The 21,065-nt window shown below is 33.7% G+C and overlaps 1 protein-coding gene across 1 annotated transcript; it reads left to right on the top strand.

Annotated features, from left to right (window-relative positions):
• The first annotated feature begins 4,304 nt into the window (after positions 1-4,304).
• LOC134692109 (endoglucanase G-like) lies at positions 4,305-19,214 on the top strand. The gene is made up of 12 exons (XM_063552529.1): positions 4,305-4,369; positions 4,930-5,150; positions 8,033-8,237; positions 9,598-9,768; positions 10,337-10,521; positions 11,204-11,363; positions 12,547-12,658; positions 13,334-13,484; positions 14,076-14,232; positions 14,889-15,054; positions 15,972-16,162; positions 19,142-19,214. Exons 2-12 carry the CDS (start codon positions 4,959-4,961, stop codon positions 19,180-19,182), a joined length of 1,731 nt encoding a protein of 576 aa, XP_063408599.1. The 5' UTR covers positions 4,305-4,369; positions 4,930-4,958; the 3' UTR covers positions 19,183-19,214.
• Positions 19,215-21,065: the final 1,851 nt, after the last annotated feature.

Genomic DNA, 21,065 nt, shown 5'->3' with positions numbered 1-21,065 from the left:
AAGAATACATGTATAGATGCAAGAATACTCTTTGACGAGGGAGCTCAGCGCTCATTTATAACAGAAGAACTAGCAGCTTAATTGGACATTAAAAAAGAGGGTTCTGAAACATTAAGTATAGCTAAATTTGGAAGTACTACAAAAAAGGTGAGAAATCTTGACAAAACAACAAATAATATTAAGTCTACCGAAGGAGACTTAATCCCTATTAAAGTTTTAATTGTACCAACCATTGCTTCACCACTTCAAACTCACAACATAGGAATAACTCAGAAGTTTTCATATTTACGTGGTCTACAATTAGCACACCCAGTCAAGGAAGGAGAGCAATTTGAAATATCCTTATTAATTGGAGGTGATTTCTACTGGGACATAGTTCAAGACAAAATAGTACGTGGAAACGGCCCAACCGCAGTAAGCTCGAAAATTGGATATTTACTTTCCGGTCATGTCCCTACACGAACCAGCAATGCATCTTTCTCAATGATGAATATACTTGTATGTCACAAACAAGAAGAGTGCGATCTTGAAAAATTTTGGAAGCTTGAATCGTTGGGAATTGACGATAAAGAACGAAATGATCCAGACCTAGCTAGTGTTTAGAGTAAATTCCGCGCCACGCTAATGAAACATTTTAGAGATAATCCGTCAACTACATCAACAGAATTACAGAGAAATATATACGTGGATAACGTTCTGACCAGTTTTACAGATAAACAATCACTTTTGAAATTCTACACGGAGTCAAGAAAATTATTGTCAGAGGCAGGATTCAACTTACGGTCTTGGAATTCTAATAGTACGGAATTACAGAACGTCGCAGGACTAGACATGATCGGCGACAATGACAACATAGTCAAAATTTTAGGCATGAGATGGGATAGGGAATCCGACGATTTGAAATTTCAACAGATTGAATTAATGGAAAAGGACAAAATGATAACAAAGCGTGAGGTTTTGAGCAAATTTTCTAGAATTTTCGACCCCCTTTGATTAATCACGCCAATTACGGTGAAAGCTAAGCTGTTTATGCAGACTTTATGGAAGGCAAAGTTGGATTGGGATGAATTTTTGTCCTACAAACTGAGAAGTAAATGGCAGGTAATAGCTTTAGATATCGAGGAGGCTACCAAAATAGTATTTCCACGAATGTTAACGGAAGGAGTTATAAACGAGAAAACGTCACTACATATTTTCATAGACGCCAGTCAGTTAGCATACGGAGCTTTGCTTACTTAGTTACAGCAAATTCATCTATCCTCGTCATGGCTAAAAACAGAGTAGTACCCGTTAAACCAATTTATTACCACGTTTAGAACTTATGGGCGCGCTTATCGGCGCCAGATTAGCAACGCATCTTCTCAAAGTCATAACAACAGAACATGTGTATATGTGGAGCGATAGTCAAATTGTTTTGAGTTGGATTAAATCGTCAAAAAACTCAAAACCGTTCGTAGCAAATCGACTTAAAGAAATAAGAAAATTAACACAGAATGCTGAATGGAATTATTGTCCAACAGATGACAATCCAGCTGATTACTTAACTCGCGGAATTAACGCTAAACACCTTTATAACAACAGCCTATGGAGGAACAGTCCACAATGGATTTTAAATCGTGAAAATTGGCCGAGATGGACGAGGACAATAGAAGACTGCAGCACGATGTTAGCTGTTAGTGATGACAATACAGACGATGAAATTATAAATACTTCAACACAGACAAGTTCATGTATAGATATACAACGATACAGATCTTTAGAAAAAAGCAATTAGAGTAACAGCATACGTCTTGCGCTTTATACAGAATTTACGGTCAATCGGATTTATCAGTGTTGAGGAGCGATGTAAAGCATTTAAAGTTCTAATAGTTACAGTACAACAGGAAACATTTACGGATGAAATTGAAAGCTTGAATTCATCTTTACAGAAAAAAGTGCCACTTGTTGGACAACTTAAACTATATACAGGCAAAGATGGATTACTACGTTGTACCGGGAGAATACAAAACGCACCTGTGAAGGAGAGTACTAAGTATCCGTTGTTATTGCCAACACACCACAGTCTTACGTCCTTAATCGTAATGGATGCACACACAAAGACTTTACATGCCGGACTTAACAGTACAATCGCATATATTCAACAGAAATATTGAATACCGAGAATAAGACAGTGCGTAAAATCACAAATTCGTAAATGCGTTCAATGCATTAAAATATTAGGAATGCCTTACAGCGCACCAGATCCGCCACCGCTACCTAAAGATCGAGTCAACTACGATTATCCTTTTTCAGTAACCGGCGTTGATTTCACAGGAACTTTGTATACACAAGGAAAACACAAATAAATTAAGCAAAGCATATATTTGTTTATTCACTTGCGCCGATACACGAGCTGTACACTTGGAGATAGTCACAGATTTAACCGAGGAGTCTTTCATGCTTGCTTTTAAAAGATTTGTCGCTAGGAGATCTACACTAAGGATTATGTTGTCCGATAATGCAGCAACATTCAAGGCAGCCGCCGGAAAGATTACAAGATCAAGCAAAGACAACCGAATACAAGAAAAACTCGCCGATCAAGGAACTGAGTGGAAATTCATACCAAACCATGCACCGTGGTTTTGGAGGCTTTTGGGAACGCCTAATTGGACTCACGAAAAAGTCAATTAAAGCAATACTGGGAAAGTCATGTGTAACTACGGAAATGTTGAATACAATTGTAATCGAAATCGAGGGAACTCTAAACAATCGTCCTATAACTCACATTTCTACTGATATCAAAGATCCCGAACCGCTGACGCCAGCGCACCTTTTATATGGTCGTCGACTTGACAACCGATCGGATCAGAATATTGACAGTGTTACTTCCAAAGATTTGCACGTGAAACTGAATAAAAATCTACAGAGAAATAATGAACTAATTAACCATTTTCGCTCAAGATGGAAACACGAATATCTGACGTCACTCCGTGAATTCCACCGTACATCTGGAAGAAACGAACAAACAATACAAATAGGTGACATTGTACAAGTACACAATGGCACAAATCGTATAATGTGGAAATTAGCAGTTGTACAAGATTTAGTTCGTGGAAAGGATGGACTCATTCGATCAGCTGTTATCAAGACCGACACAGGAATCACCAACTGTCCGATTGTGAAGCTCTATCCGTTGGAAATACGCAGTACACATGACAGTGAATGAACTTTTCTGCCCTGGAGTACTTTTCTGCCCTGGAGAACTTTTCTGCCCTGGAGAAATTAGTGAATGTATAGACTGTTCAATTAACTCCGGTTATTATATAGATTTGTAAAAGTGATAAATTATTCAGACGTGAACAGTTAAAAACCTATTGAAAGACTTTAACTATGATTTTATTTCATTTTATGTCACAATTTACGAATTTTTCATATTGTATTTCAAATTTGAGTCAAATATCATTTTCTGCGGCCCCAGAATGTTAAGAATTGCGCTAATATTAACGTACCTTTTTGCGGTACGGCCGCTATCTTTGTGACGTCGCGTAATTGTTATACTTTATGTTGTATTGAATAGAAACGTATAATGGCAGACATAGTTATATCTTTAACGCCTTAGATAACTTACGATCAAATACACAACGCAATAATCTACACACCCATACCACAGTTTCTTATGTCTTGGTACAAAAGCACTGGCTATTAAGTAGTTAGCACCATCAACTTACATTCAACCAGAGCCTATAAATATACACGTATGTGCTTCTGTTGACTAAACTAGAATATGTACGAGTGGCATAATTTCCTAAAAGTCAATCAACAATTTCGAAATAAAATTAACGGTATCAATTTTTCAGTGATGCTCGTGGCCAAAGTATTTGAAATCCAAAGCTTATATAAAATATGAAGAGCTATAATCCAAAAGGTCCAAAAGTATAGCCAAATCCATGAAAGGAATCAGAGCTTTACATGAGGGAGATACATTCCTTAATTTATAATAATTTCTAATATTTTGTAACAGCAAATTTAAATAACACCAAAAAATCCGTATTTTCATGCCAGTACCGAAGTACTGGCTACTGGGCTGGTGATACCCTCGGGGATTAATAGTCCACCAGCAGAGGCATCGACCCAGTGGTAGTAATGAAATTAACGGTACCAATTTTCTTGCACCAGATGCGCATTTCGACAATACATGTCTCTTCAGTGATGCTCGTGGCCAAAATATTTGAAATCCAAAGCTTATGTAAAAGATGTGTACATTCCTAGGTTCATAATATATGTTAAACGTGACCCGCCAAGTTTCTGGGACAATGTCATTTATTGTGTCTTTGAGGACTCTCTAGTGATACACGTTATAGATAACAGAATTTTTCAGACGTGAAGTCAGGTAAGAGCATATGTTAAATTATCTATTCATTAATATTCGTCGGTATTCATATTCCATTATAATTTTTCATTTATTTTTATTCAATAATATTACTTGAAAACGTAAATAAATGTATATTTACAAGCATAATTTTTCAAAATTATGTTATTCTATACTGTTTTAAGTTTTGTAAAATAAGTAAAATGTTTACTTGTATTTCCAATAAACTCGGATTTCTTTCATTTAGTTTTGTTTTTAACTTGTGTATTTCGTTGACGTTTGAAACATGAAGAAGGAGAAAAAAACTACAGAAAACAATATGTTTAAATGCATGTTAAAAACGATAAAACAGGAGTTATAAAATCATTTGAACAAAACAATAGACCATATCTGGCAACAAACACCTATTTTATATTAGTACGAGTTTTTACAATACAAGTTCCAAATATGTGAGCTTTAACAAACCATAGCCATAATGAACTTCTCTATAATAACAGTTGCAAAACAAATCTCTAATTTAAACAACAATATTTACCATATTGACATTTTTAATATCTCAACCTTTACCATACCTTTTCAAGCTCGCCGTTGTGACATAATACATATCACTATGCTGGAGCTACTTGCTTTGCTGATAATTTTGCCGTCTGCTGCCATTGCTGCTGATATATCAGTACCTATGACCCAAATTCGAGACCAAGGTAATGGAAAATTCGAAGGTCACTTAACATTTGCCCTCACGGAAGAAGTCGTTGGATGGGAAGTCGTTGTAACATTTTCTGCTCCAGTCACTGGTCTATCTGTAAGTATCTTGTTTAATTCTAAATCTTTCGGTTAGGTAAAGACCATTCATCTTTTTATGTTGAGTAAGCATTTCCCCCTGAAATTTAACGAAAACAAAATATTTTTTCACATCCATTATGAAGGATATTTAAAGCAAAAATTTAGAATCACATAATATATTAAAAAAAACTAAGACTTGTCCTTGCAAAAGATAATACTAGGCTGTGCATAAGTATCATTATATGTCTCTCCTGTGACGATAGTCGCTATAGGATTATATTGAACAGATATATCATGTTACGGAGGGGTATTTGCGAAAAATACAAGTCGAGGGACTTAAATTTCCCGAGCCTCTAGGCAAGGGAAATTTTGTCCCAAGACTTGTCCTTTTTGCAAATACCCCTCCGTAACATGATATATCTGTTTAATTACACCGAATGAATTTTAATTTAAACTCGCTGTACTAGGAAAAGGAAATTTTTATTTGAGGACAAGTACTATCATAAAATATACCGCGGGAACTATACATGTACTTATACGTGTTCGCGCTGTCTTAGTGTAACGTCATATCCGAAAAAATTGGCGGGAAAATGCTCGCGAGGGTAAAAAAGGAATATCCAAAATGGCAAATACCATGGTATTTGAGGCATATTCACCGGCAGTGGTGAAAAACAGTCAGATTCGTTTGAAATGAAAAAGAAATGTTAGAATATGCAAAAAATACACTGGCTATCAGCCAATCAAAAGCTGACATTCATACATAAGGTGTAATTATTGGAAATATTTCCCTAGTCGGCGTCGTTTTAAATTGCTTAACCCTCTTGCTGCCAAAGGGACATTTATGGTTTCTACACACAAATCTTGTTGATTGTGTAGAACGTCACAATACTCAGGGGCACCGACAACGTCAAAAGACGCCGTCAAAAGTGCGATTTTGGCGGGAATGAAGCAAACTGAATAAAATGCTTTAAAATTATACTTAAAATGATGAAAAGAAATGAAACAGGATCATAAGCTTTTTAATACTATAATACCAACTTATTTATCGTGTTTACTAATTACCTAGTTCGTCATTTTCATGTAAAATATTGCATTCGATCGAGAAATTTGTTTAACGTTTTTTTCGAACATCTATCAATCAGAATATCTCATATAAATCAATAATCGTATTCCTAGTAAATGATAATAAAAACGGTTACTGTTATACTTGATTACGCGAAATAATAATATTCATTCACATTGCACCATACACGCTTTATTCAAAAGAACTGGATAATTTATTTAGGTCTCAAATACCACCATTGAAATCTCAGTATTTTATTTTGTAAAAGTACACACATGTTAACCGATGTACTTGTATTGCCATACGATATTTCAATATATTTGAGAACTGTGTCATCATGGAAGCACTGACTTAAAAACATTTATTTTCATTCGAAATGGGGATGTTAATATACATGTGTATATAGTAGACACAAATTTTAATGATTTCTATTCATATCATATATATCATAGATATCCTTTCCTAGTGGCAAACTGTTTTTTCTGGCATTCATGACAGGTCTTTTACTTTGTAGGACAGTAGATTTATTGTTTATTGAATTTCATACGTCCTCAATATTGCATGAAATATTTGCCACTGACCGTTGAGAAGAGAACAATTTATCAATTAACAGATTTTAAAGCGGATAATTCGTGTATGTCAATTACAGTGTGTACTTTATCATAGTAAATGAAAATGAATTATTATTGATTCAGGTTCACTTGTAGACAATAGAAATTAGTTTTAGAAACTGATTTCTTCCCTCGTTTTTACTATGTTTTTTTATTCGTATTCTCTAAAATTTTGAACAATAAGTGGTTAACAAAATAATGATTAAAAAATAAGCAAAATGAATATGGATAATAATTTTTGTTTAAAAAATATTTCCTCGCCTACCGAAACAAGGATTGAAATCATTATATTTTAATCTGACACGTTTGATACTTTACAACAAGAAGTGGTTCATAGAATCATAGAACAGCTGTTCGGATATTTATTTGTTTTTATCAATTTTTACACGCTTTGTTTTTATTTTTATTTTCATTGGGTGCCGTTGTTTTGCCGTTTGTATAATGATTTGAGAAATTTTTTCACAGTATTTACTAATTACCTAATTAAAAAACGAGAATAAATATTTTAGTATTTTATAGGTGGTCAAGAATCATTTATACATTTCACTTGACAAAGATAAAACATAGTCGCCTTCAAAGCTAGTATAGCAATAGGTATATTGTTTTCACTTCATTTTAAGACAAGAAAGATAAAAAAAAATATATATTCAAAGGTTAAAAGTTGTATTTTTAAATAATATTGTATTAAAAGCATCGTTTATGACAATCTTAGAGCAATAACTTCCGTAAAATTACTTATACATAATTACGGCTACATTGACGCGGGAAAAACTATGAACGGCGGGAAAGCGCAGTTCTACAGAGAGACACAAGTTTTGCAACGTCACATATAAGAAACGTCAAGATGCTTTTGGCGCGACAAAGCAAGAAAAAAACTCGGCAGCAAGTCGTGATGATATCAAATATGGGATATATCAAATCTGTATCAATTGGTTATTTAGTTATAGGTTTATATTAGTATTCGCATTTGGACCAATGGTCTGATGAAAAATATAAGTTTCCTCTTTTCAAACTATATGATTGTGAAAACATTTTAGCTGAATGTTTCATATTATACTCATACTTTAAAAGTCTATGGTATATTTAATTGGCCTTGATTACACGTTTTTCCTTCTGTTTGGTGATAATGATCATGATGATAATAAATTTGAGTTGATATTTTCTTCGTTTGTATTTTTTTTTCCTCATATTTCTAAGCATTTATCTGCAGATTGATTTTCCTTTTAGCAATGGATGGGGACAGAGATTCGTCATTCCGCCGACAACAAAGTCCATTATATTGTAAACCTAGAGTACGACGGAATTCAACATGCCGGAACTACTTTTGATATAACAGTACGAGGAACTGCTGCAGGTGGTAGTGCACCTACAGCAACGGCCATTTTGAAGAATATGGGAATCGATGGGTTTACAGTACCACCAATAATCAACAGTAAGTCACATACAAGTGAGAGGTTCAGCGCTATAAACTTGGTTCAATCTTCCATTTTCTACATTTGAAAATGCCTGTACCAAGTCAGGAATATGACAGTTGATGTCAATTCCTTTGATGTGTTTTGTCATTTGATTTTGACATTTGATCAGGGAATTCCGATTGAATTTTCTTTTGAGTTTAGTATTTTTGTGGTTTCACTTTTAACATACAATACCGTTGAAAAGATATATTCTACTTTTATTATACCATATGTTTATAGTCCTTTTTCAATATTATGCAAAAAAGAGTGTTTTTATTGGGGTAAATCGGAGTTTAAACAGACACGCGCGGTTCGTCTACAAAAGACTCGTTAGTGACGCTCGAATAAAAAATGATTAAAAGGCTAAATAAAGTACAACGTTGTAGAACATTGAGGACAGAAAATTCCTAAAAGTTTTGCCAAATACAAATAAATGATAAAAGTTTTTAATACAATTTATAAAGACGATAGTTCTAGAAAGAAAATTGTGTTTATATTACCATACACTTTCTCTTGCTACATTACAAAACAGAGATTATGAATGAAATTTCGATTTTTGGTTTACCTCCATCATTAACTAAGTTTTGATATTTTATAATAAAAAAAGTTAACGTATCAAGAGAAAAAATTTGATTTAAATATATTTAAGACCAAATACTTTAAAATTCTAGATTGATATAAAGATAAATATGTCATTGACACCTAAATAAATACAGATTATCTTACATACATGAAACATTTCTAATATCAATGATTGCCTCAATACTGTTGATCGCAATTATACATTATCGTTTTTTTCGATAGATGACATTCCAATAACATAACCGTCGACAAATTCGACCTCATAATTTAATTTTGACCGAGGAACATATGAGAACAACTGACCCACATATTTAACATACAAAATGCCATGTATTAAAAAAGAAAGGAAAATGTCACAGTTTTTGGGAAGCTAAAAACGGCAAAGAAGTCATGACAAGTTGTTGTTAATTGTGTTTCCATGGTTGTAACACATCATTTCATTTATCAGCTAATAGATGGTAGAAGTAATAAATAGTTTTCAAAACAGTAAATCATTAAAATATCAACTGTTTACTTGTTTAGCTTTATCACTATTTTGATATGAGCGTCACTAATGAGTCTTATGTAGACGAAACGCACGTCGGCTTACTAAATTTTAATCCTGATAACTTTGGTTATTATTCATTGCGTTTATAACAAACAATCAAAATTAAGAGAGAGAGACCATACGCAACATACAAAACATAAACATCAGTGGACATTGTATACTATATTTCTTTTTATACATATCTAACTTTCATTCTTGTGGTATTTCAGGTGATGGAACTCCTTATAATTATGATGAAGTTATCACAAAATCTATTTTATTCTATGCTGCACAGAGATCTGGCAAACTTCCGGCTGACAACCCTATACCATGGCGAGGCGATTCTGCTTTACAAGACAGTGGGGACAATGGCGAGGACTTAACTGGCGGATGGTATGATGGTATGCTGAGTTTATATACTTACTTAGTTTAGGTATTGCTTCTTTTAATGATTCAAATTGTATTTGCTTACCCTTCGAGGCATTTCATTCGACCACCACTGGTGATTCTTATAAAGAGGAAACGTCAATCTGACGTTACAAATCATAAGTCTGGTACATTCAGTGAATTTTTCCGATCTATTGATTTGTCGATGTTGTGCATTTTCTTTTTTTTTTATGATTTAGCAATCCATCTCATCTGTCAATATGGACTTTTCTCTGATATCTTTTTTTTTAATTTCAAGTCATTCTTCCTTATAATTCTGTTGAGCAGTTTTTGTAAGGATCTTGGTCTGCGGCACCTTCTGTTTCGTCTACAAAAAAAATCATCAGTGAAGCTCGAATCAAAAAAAGTTAAAAATCCCTATGAAGTACAAAGTTGAAAATCAATGAGGACCAACCATTCTTAAAAGTTGTGCCAAAATACAGCTAAGGTAATCTATTCCTGAGGTGGAAAGGTCGACCCAGTGGTTTTAGAATTAAACGATCTTGTCATATGCGCACTGAAATCTTTTCATTCTTGATTTAGCCGGAGATAATGTTAAGTTTGGATTCCCGATGGCGGCATCAACCACCTTGCTTTCATGGAGTCTTCTGCAATACAAAGATGCTTACCAAGCCAGTGGACAGCTTGATGCTATGTACGACTGTATAAGATGGCCTCTAGAATGGTTGATAAAATGTCATACAGGAAAGAACGAACTTTATGTTCAGGTATGTAAGTTGCAAATTGTAAATTGTGAAAAAGATAGCTAGAATAAGCTAGCAAAAAAAAATGAAAAACAATCCTTCTATCAATATTTTAAATATTAATTGTATGCCTTTAAAATTGTGAAACAGATAGATAGATAAGCTAGCGAAATTCTGAAGAAAAATGTATTCTAATATCATATAGTTCAAATTATACCTTCATGCATTTGAGATAAGTTGAACAATGCTGTAAGTTTGTAATAAAAGGTGTGGTTCTGATTTTAAACGCTGTAGACGCTTATGAACACATGTTCGTGTACCATTGTTGAAATTATATAACCAATCAAACAATATTTCAAATCATTTTGCATACTTTTCAACAATTTACTTTGATTTTTTTGGAAATCCATATGATTAATATAGTCAAAATATGAAAATAACAAAAATACCGTATTGTAAGGGAATTCAAACCGGAAAGTCCTTTAACAAATTGCAAAATCAAAAGCTCAAACAGATCAAAGGATTGGAAAGCAACTGGCATATTCCTGACTGGTTAAATCTGGGTTTTTAGCCAGCTTAACCTCTCACTTGTATAACAGACCATTTTAGCTAGTTTAAAAAATTGTATGTTTTAGAAAAGAATATCCGAAATAAATTAGTTTCTGAAATGGAAATACATTTCTTTCAATGGTATATTCTACGGCAGGTAGGAGATGGACAAAAAGATCACGGCGTTTGGGGCAGACCAGAAGACATGAAAATGGACAGACCATCTTATAAAATTACAGCAAGCAAACCCGGAAGTGATGCAGCTGGGGAGTATGCTGCTGCTATGGCCGTTGGTTCAATAGTGTTTAAAGACAAAGGTTAATACCAAAGGATTATTAACAGTAATATGGGGACGGAGTCCCCAATTACGGTAGAAAAATCAAAAAAAAAAAAAAAAATCGGGAAAATTTCCAGAATTTTTCATTGTACTAATGAACTCAAAATCGTTAACTTTTTTTTATGTCATGTTTTGAAATCCCGGACCGGCGCAGAAATCTACAATATACTTCCTTTTTCCGGTCTCGTTTTGAATCTTTGAGTAAAATATATATTTATCAGTCTAGTATAAAAAGGAGGGAACGCAATACCAATTTTAATTTTTTTAAATAATTCTTTGATATGAAAAAACGTTACCTGATGAAAGCGTTTCTTTGTTTACATTGCATATGACGTCATAATTTAAATAACGTCAAAACTAAAATCCCTAACAACAGAATCAAAATCGGAAACGTTACGGTATTTCCGTTTTATTTTTTTAACAAATATTAAAGTTACAAAAAATAATGCATACAGACTTCGTCCCCATTTACAGGTTATGCCTGCCTCATATTAGTTTTCTGCACGAAACAATACTAGTCTGTTTATGGTGTTTGAAAATGTATACATGTATATTAAAAAGATCAATCATGTTCAGGAGAGGTTTCAACGAAAAATTCTAGTCTAAAGAAGATTGAATACACACATCGCTCATTTTCTGAGAGTAGTGAACATCTCACAGATTCCCATAAAATATTGACGTTACAAATGAAAAAAGACGATGCCACAAAGAAAATGTGATTGTTTTACGACGTCGACTGTTAAATAAAATCAACAGTTACAATTTTTTTTTCTGTACCAGACGTGTATTTCGACACAAAATGTCACTTCAGCATTGATAAGTGTTGAGAGATCTGTTTATAGGAGAGAATAGAAATAAGATATAGAGTTAAACTCCAGTATCAAACCACATTTTACTAATGTTTTGAAAAAAAGATATAAAATAAACGTAAACCTCAATTTATCAAATAACCTAATTCCTCAGCACCCCAGAAGGAATGGACATATTTTGATCAAGAATGAATAATTTGTATTTCATTTCTTTTACAACTGTACAATCAAATAAAAAAAATGCATCATTTTATACAAGTATTGAAAAATTCAATAGTTTTGGAATAGAAGAAAATGATTTTTTTTCTGCTCTGCACTCAATATTTAGAAACTGTTTTCCCCTTATTTTTATAGATCCTGCCTTTTCTGCAAAACTCTTAACACATGCAAAACAAATTTATGATTTCGCAAAAACATATAAAGGAAAATACAGTGCTAGTGTTACCGAAGCAGCTGCTTATTACAAGTAAGTGATAAAATAATTTTGATGAGAGAGAGAGAGAGAGAGAGAGAGAGAGAGAGAGAGAGAGAGAGAGAGAGAGAGAGAGAGAGAGAGAGAGAGAGAGAGAGAGAGAGAGAGAGAGAGAGAGAGAATTTGGCGTAAATATATAATTTCAATCCCGGAATTTATGATGATCATCTTTGTCTATTAATCAGTGTACTATCTATGTGTCTATTAATATTAATCAGTGTTATTAATCACTGTGCAATACATATTTTTCTATTAATCTATGTGTCTATTAATATTAATCAGTGTTATTAATCACTGTGCAATACATATTTTTCTATTAATCAGTGTCCAATACATCTTTGTCTATATATCAGCTAACCTTCTATCGCTGTCGATTAATCAGTGTCCAATATAACTTTTTGCATTCATCAGTGTACAATCTATCTATGTCTATCAAACAGTATACAAAATATGTTTGTCTGTCAATCAGTGTCCAATATGTCATTGTCTATTTATCAGTTTACAATCTATCTTTGTCTTTGAATCAGTGTACTATCAGTCTTTGTCTATATATCTATGTACATTTTTTTTTATCTATCAATAAGTTTGCAATCTTTTCCTGACTATCAATCCGTATACCATCTGCTTTTGTCAGTGTATTACCTATGTTTGTCTATTGATCTCTTTCAGTTCTGATAATTTTGTTGATGAATTATCTTGGGCAGCTGCATGGCTTTATATGGCTACCAATACGTCACAATATCTGACTGACGCAGAAAGTGAATACCTGTCAGGAGCAGCATGGGGTCAGTCATGGGATGAAAAGAATACAGGGACTATGGTAATCATTCTTATAGTTATAAGCAAAAACTCTCCGGAGCATCAAACATTGCCATCGGTCTTTTTTTATATGGCGGGGTGGTTAAGTTTATTTGTGTTTTGTTGTTGTTGTTTTTGTAGACTACCATGTCGTCTGTTTCCGCCTGATATGTTTGATTATTCCTTTGGTATATTCGGTCCCTTTTTACATATCGTCATTGTTTTTGTTTTCTCTACCTTATAATTTACATGGGCTAAACATTTTATAACTTCAAATAATCATACATATTGACTTTTTGAATATCTTTTGTTTTTGATACTATTTTAACACAAAGGACGATTCTATTGAAGGCTACTCGTTTATTGCTGGTGCCATGTATAGCTCATGATCATGACAGACTATGATAAATCTTTTATTAATATGAAACCTTTTTTTAAGCTATTTTAAAGCTATAAAAAGACACTAAGCATCGGAAAAGAAAAAAAAGCATACACTCAATTTTCACAATTGCGCCGAAGAAGAACTGATTTCAAATAATATCATTCCAGACATATCATGAAAATTAAACTGAAGCATTTTTTATACTGAAATAACTGAATTTTATTTAATTAGATATTGTTGTATAAGATAACAAGCAAAGACAAGTATAAACAAGACATTGAAGCAACCTTTACCAATTGGTTACCTGGTGGTACACAGTCTGGACGACTTCCCTACACCGCTAAAGAGCTGGCCTTCAGATCAGTATGGGGATCACTCAGATATGCTTGTAAGATTATATTTATATGATTACATTACATGACTGTCATCAGAATCCACTGTTGCGATTGGTTGAAAACAATCGCGAATAACAACAAAATCTGTACGTGCTATTTCTGACAATGTTAGAATGCATAGAATTACAAATAAAAGGTCTGAAATAACGCGTTGTTATCTGGTTTTAGCAAAGATATGTAACTATAAGAATTGAATCCTTCTTTTTATAACTTTATCGGGTTGTAAAAACGTTGATGCACATTGGTCGATTGGGGGGTTACTGCACTAAATTCGGTAAACGATATGTCTCCCCATTAAAATAAAACAAGAAGCATTCAATTATTATACACGTACAATTCCCATGTGGTTTGTTATAAATGAAAAAAATATATATCATCAACCTCGTTTTAACATTGAGATTCAACACAATTTATAATTAGGCATAAGCAGCATGGGAAATTTAAATCCTTACTATTACATTTTCCGCATTTTGTATTTAATTGAGTAAAGGTGTTTTAGGTCTAAATTTCTTATAGCTTATGTCAAGTGTTTTTTTTAATTGGTTTTAACCAAAACAAAGTTTTTATTTGTAGAAGATCACCTATTGGTAATAATTTTTGTATTCTTTCAACATGATCAATTTCAATATTATGTTATCTTTTTATAAAGCAAATATGGCTTTCATGGCGCTGTTGGCTGCTGAGACAGGATTGCATCCATCAGAATATAGAAATTGGGCAAAGAGTCAAATTGGTTATGCACTAGGAGATACTGGCAGAAGTTTTGTAGTTGGGTTCGGTGTAAATCCACCCACACAACCCCATCATAGAGCAAGGTAAATGGCTATTATTTGGATAAAATAACGTGGATGGAATACAATGCCAAGTTTTGTTAAAATAATAGAGAATCATGAATTTCAACAAATATATCAATGTTCAAAGTAATCATTGAATGAAAAGAGATAGGCCATAAGAATAGTCCACTTATGGAAAATATTATGAAAATAAATTGGGAAAGATTCAGCAGAGTGATCTAAAATTAATTAAAGGCTATGTGCTTATTACGTCAATGAAACAATGGCCCAGCAACGGATACAGCCCAAGTTTTTTTGAAAACATATAGTCTTCAACACTAGACAGATGCCAATATAGTCTAACAAGCTCTTAATCGCCCATTGTTTGTACCTTATATATCAAACCAAGACATTTTGCAATCAGTACCAAATTATCCATCATAAAACTGTTTAAGGTGCATACGACTCCAATCTTAACTATCAAGAATTGCCTTATGGAAGGTATATGGTTCTCTCGGAGACTCCGGCTTCCTAACAAAAATAAAAATAAACTCCACATAATATCTGATAGTGCTGAAAGTGGTACTAAAGACCAATCAATCAATCAGAAAAATATGAAACCAAACAGTAATGATATATATAGAACTAATACATACACCAATGAAATAATCATATATGAGTACATGTAATTGCCAATTGGAGACATTTTGAGGGTGTATGAAAAACAATTCCCAAATGTTTGTTTTCTTTTGATATACATTAAATGTCATGAGGCAAATTGAACATTTACTCGTACATATCGATATAATTTTAGCGTGCACTTTTCCGGGTTAATTTTTAAAGTAGTCATCAAAGATACCAGGCTATGATTTTATACGCTAGATATGAGGCGCTCGAATCAAATCAGTTAATAGGCCATAATAAAGGGTTTAATAATAGAAGACTTTCAAAACTTTCAGTTCCTGTCCATTGATACCTGCCCCATGTTCATGGGCTAATCAACAAGAAAAAGGAGCGAATCCACACACGTTATATGGTGCTTTGGTCGGTGGACCTGATCAAAATGACAAGTACACTGATAGCAGGACAAATTATATCAATAACGAAGTGGCGTGTGATTACAATGCTGGTTTCCAGGGTGCAGTTACAGGTACCAAACTTTTGACATGTATCTTATATTAAGATTAAGTCCTAGTCTGTTATGTTTTTAGTTTATTTTGTGTAAAGTATGATCATTTTAAAATATTGGTGAGTCTTTTGAAGACGAAATGCGCGTCCGGCGTAAATTTTGTATCATGTATCTATGATGAGGTTATTTGTCAAACTTACTAAGCTAATAGTTAACGTGACTATGTCTGCATGTCCCAAGTCATTATCCTTAAATGCAGAGGTTGTCGTTGTTTTATGTGTTACATATTTGTTTTTCGTTCATTTTTTTTATATAAATAAGGCCGTAAGTTTTCTCGTTTGAATTGTTTAACAATGTCATTTCGGGGCTATTTATAACTAAACGGTATGGACTTTGTCCATTGTTAAAGGCCGTACCTATAGTGACCTATATTTGTTAATTTCTGTGTCACTTTGTTCACTTGTGGAGATTTTGTCTTTTTGGCAATCATACCACATCTTCTTTTTTTTAATATGTGCGAGGGTTTGCTCTACTCAACAATGAAACCATGAAAGAAAGGTTTGCTCTACTCAACCTGCGTTTTGCAGGACCCCGATATTGACGACTTCAAGTCTAAACCTCCTGATTGCACTTGTGCTAGTTCCCAATTCACATATGATCCTGCTGGCCACGTTATTACCGGTGACCTTAACATTGTTAATAACACTTCTCTACGAAATGTGTTATCGAAAGGTCCGAAATATCGTGACCCTAAATCCATCAATTGGAAATACAGCTTTAAAATTTTTATGGATTCAGTCGAGGATTATGCCAGTATGGGCTAAGCGCGAGAGGGAAGACGTAGACACTCTATCCGAATGGATTAAGGTAGTGAGGTCGTTAATACAAATCAGAATTAAGAAACTGAATGGGTCCATCAATGCCCATGCTACGTCAATCTTTAGAAACCCAAATGTTGCTAAACATCTATCCGACCTCAATGATAAATATGTTGTTGTCCCCGCAGACAAAGCCCCAAATAACATCGTTTGTGTGTGTAAAAGTCATTACATTACCTGCTTGATAAACGAATTAGGTATTGACAATTCACTTGGAAACTCAACATATAACCCCACGACACTTACCAAAGAGGAAATCCTGGATAATCATAGGTCTGTTCTTCGTTCCTTTGGAATTTCAACCAAAGATTAAGAACTGGATCTTCCATCACTGTATTGGATACCTCAACTACATAAGCGTCCTTACAAACAACGGTATATCGCTGGGTCTTCCAAGTGCTCCACGAAACCTCTTTCTAAATTATTAACATCTACTTTATCAGCAATCAAAGACGGGCTTCAAAGATATTGTGAATCTGCCTATTCTAGAGGTGGCGTGAATCAGATGTGGATACTTAAAAATTCCAAAGATCTTTTAAAGTACAAACAATCTAACTGTCTTTCATCTTGTAACAGTATTAAAACATTTGACTTTTCTACTCTTTACACAAGTATTCCACATTCCAAACTAAAAGACAAATTTAAAGCGTTGGTATTTCTTTGCTTCATAAAAAATAAGTATCTTGTCTTAGGGAGGGATACATCCTACTTTGTAAAGAATCACTCTGATTCAAACAAAAATTCTCTGAAACCTATATTATCAAGATGCTTAATTTCTTGATTGACAACATATTTGTTACGTTCGGAGGACGTGTTTTTCAACAGACTGTCGGCATCCAAATGGGAACAAACTGTGCCCCTCTACTTGCCGACTTGTTTCTTTATTATTATGAGGCTGACTTCATGCAGGAAATTCTTATGAAGAAAGATAAGAAGTTAGCAATATCCTTTAACTCTACTTTAAAGAGGGTAACTGCTCACAAGGAAGCTATTAAACCAAGAGTTCCAAATGGTGAAGTTGAAATCATCCCTTTGTAAATTTAACGGACGCCATCACAAATGATATCGGATATGTTCCTTACGTCGTAACTACAATCCCCTTCCCTTTCATGAATGTGACCTACCGAATAAGATTATTTACCGGATTTGTAATCACATAAGCAACATGACGGGTGCCACATGTGGAGCAGGATTTGCTTGCCCTTTCGGAGCACATGAGATCACCCCTAGTTTTTGGTGGGGTTCGTGTTGTTTATTCTATAGTTTTCTATGTTATGTCATGTGCACTGTTGTTTTTCTGTTTGTCTTTGTTTTTTCATTTTTAGCCATGGCGTTGTTAGTTTGTTTTAGATTTATGAGTTTGATTGTCCCTTTGATATCTTTCGTCCCTCTTTTATTAATGTAGACCTGCACTTTTTCCAATTGAAAAAACATTCAATATATAAACTTAACCCAAATCAAGAATACATGCTGTTTGGGATTTACAGATTTATGTATCTTAATGTAAATCAATGATAGCATTCTTACTTACTATTACTTAATAATGAAGTAATAAGCATTAATTAAATGCTAGTTTAAAATATTTGAAAAAAAACACAAAATAATTGTGTTGTATCATCGTAATCTGATTGTTTAATGTGATGGTTGATTAACCGAGAATGTTGTAATGCAATGCAGTTTACATTTAACCAATGCACATGTTTTAAGGACAACTTTGATTAGTACACTCAATACTTAAAGACATCCATACGTAAGAAATAAAGGCAACAGTAATTTACCGCTGTTCGAAAGTCATTTAAGCGAAACAAAACTGAAAGGATACACATCAACTTGAAGAGGAAAACTAAAAGCACAACAGATACACTGCAATGCAGCAAAACAAGCACCAATATACATAGAAACCGTTTGGAAACGTTAATACAACCAAACAAGCATATAGCAAACTTTAAAAAAAAAACAAAAAAGACATCATAATAACAATCAATAAAAAAAAATACATCTGACACCTCCTTAGAACATTTTGTTTTGATTAAGGTAGACCAAATATACTAGAATATACTTGTATACTGATATGTCTTTACATAAGTTTTCTCATAACTCAATTATTAAACTGTATTTTCAGGTCTGAAATCGCTGCACCTGAGAAACCTTTTAGACAAATAAGAAATAAAACAATAGTTAAAACAATATAAGTGAATTGGTTTTTTTTTTTATCTTTTGTAACGGTTGTAGCTTTGGATTTCAAATATTTTGGCCACGAGCATCACTGAAGAGACATGTATTGTCGAAATGCGCATCTGGTGCAAGAAAATTGGTACCGTTAATTTTATTGTAGTATGTGATACATTTGTGACATAATTGCATACGAACATCCAATGAGAAAAGAAATAAACGTAGGAAAAGAACGCTTAGTCTTAGAATTGTTTAATCATAATCACTTAAATAGTTTTTTAAAGTGTAAATGACTGTTGGCTGACTGTTTCATACGGAGAAAAATATCAGCTTATGATTTTCATATGCACATGCTATCCGAATGAGTTCCACAGTACAACTGTGAATGAAAAAAAAAGCTGTACTTGAAGTAATCTGTTCTTGTGTTAAATGTTTGGTATTGTAATGCATAAGTGAATCTGGTGTTTTTGACTGGCTGTGGTTAAAGGTAAAGGTTTGATTCTACTGCAATAAGATTGTGTGAGATTTTGTACAACATAGTTACTCGATTGTTGTTTCTGCGAGGTTCAAGTGACTTCCATTGAAGATGGTCAATCATGGAAGTGACACTACTGGTACATGGTGTTGTGAAACCTGTTGGTGACGTAGCGTGCTGCCCTTTGTACTTTTTTCAATGTTGGTTGGGTTTTTTTTTTTTGGGGGGGGGGGGTGAGGTGACCAAACTGAAGAGTAGTTTTCTAAATTCGAACGTACGATGGATTTGTATGCCAAACTTTTTGTTTCTTCGTGGTTTATATTTGAGCCTAAGATCCTATTTGCTTTTGCAGTAATGTTGTCTATATGTGTATCCCAAGACATGTTGTGAGAAAGGGTGATACCGAGATATTTTGCAGTCCTGACAGATTCTAATATGTGGCCTTTCAATACATAGTCATGTTTGAATGATGACTGTGATCTTGTTACAGTGAGAGACTTGCATTTTTCTGGATGGAATTGCGTACCCGAAGTTTGTTCCAATTTGGGTAGGCAGTTTATGTCATTTTGTAGTATGGTAAAATCTTGGTGATTTGTTATGTTTCTGTATAAGGTACAATCATCTGCAAACAAGCGTGTTACTGCTGCAGATAAGTCATAAATGAAGATGAGAAAAAGGTAGTGGACTCAATACTGAGCATTGGGACACTCCACTTACCACAGACATTTGCCTGGATACCTCTCCGTCAAGGGCAACCTGCTGCGTTCAGTGATTAAGAAAGTCTGATACCTAATTCCAGGTTTTTCCCCTTCTGCCATAGTTATCCATTTTCCCTAATAAGTTTTTGTGAGGTACCTTGTCCAATGCCTTTGAAAAGTCTAAACTATTGAGATCAGTTTGTACGCCATTATGGAGGTTACTTAGTAGTAAATGACTTAAAGTAAGTAGCTGTGTTTCACAGCTGCGTTTTGATCTGAAGCCATACTGATTATCCACAAGAGTGTTATGTGTGTCCAGATGTTTCAGTATGTTACTTACAACAATGTGTTCAAGCAGTTTGCAGCAAATGCAGGTGATGAAGACAGGTTTGAAGTTGTTGGCTAGGTATTTTTCGCCTACAAAATGTTCTTTAAAAATAGGGATCGCATTTGCCTATCTGCAGTCTGTTGGTACAACTCCTTTCATTAAAGATGTGTTAAACTGAAAGCAAGATATTGTTTTTCTATGCCAATTGACAGTATCGTTTAACACTAATATTAAATCATCAAACATATCTCAAGAGAGCAGACACAAAATATCAATGGTTACATTTTGTAATTAAGAGAATGTAATATATAACAAAGGTGAAATAGATATCAGGTATATAACTCGATCAGTTGTATTAAGACTAAAATGTTTC

The sequence above is a fragment of the Mytilus trossulus genome, chromosome 12 (assembly GCF_036588685.1).
Source record: "Mytilus trossulus isolate FHL-02 chromosome 12, PNRI_Mtr1.1.1.hap1, whole genome shotgun sequence".
NCBI classification, from domain to species: domain Eukaryota; kingdom Metazoa; phylum Mollusca; class Bivalvia; order Mytilida; family Mytilidae; genus Mytilus; species Mytilus trossulus.
Note: the sequence above shows the minus strand (reverse complement) of the source record. Positions and strands in the feature narration are given on the sequence as shown.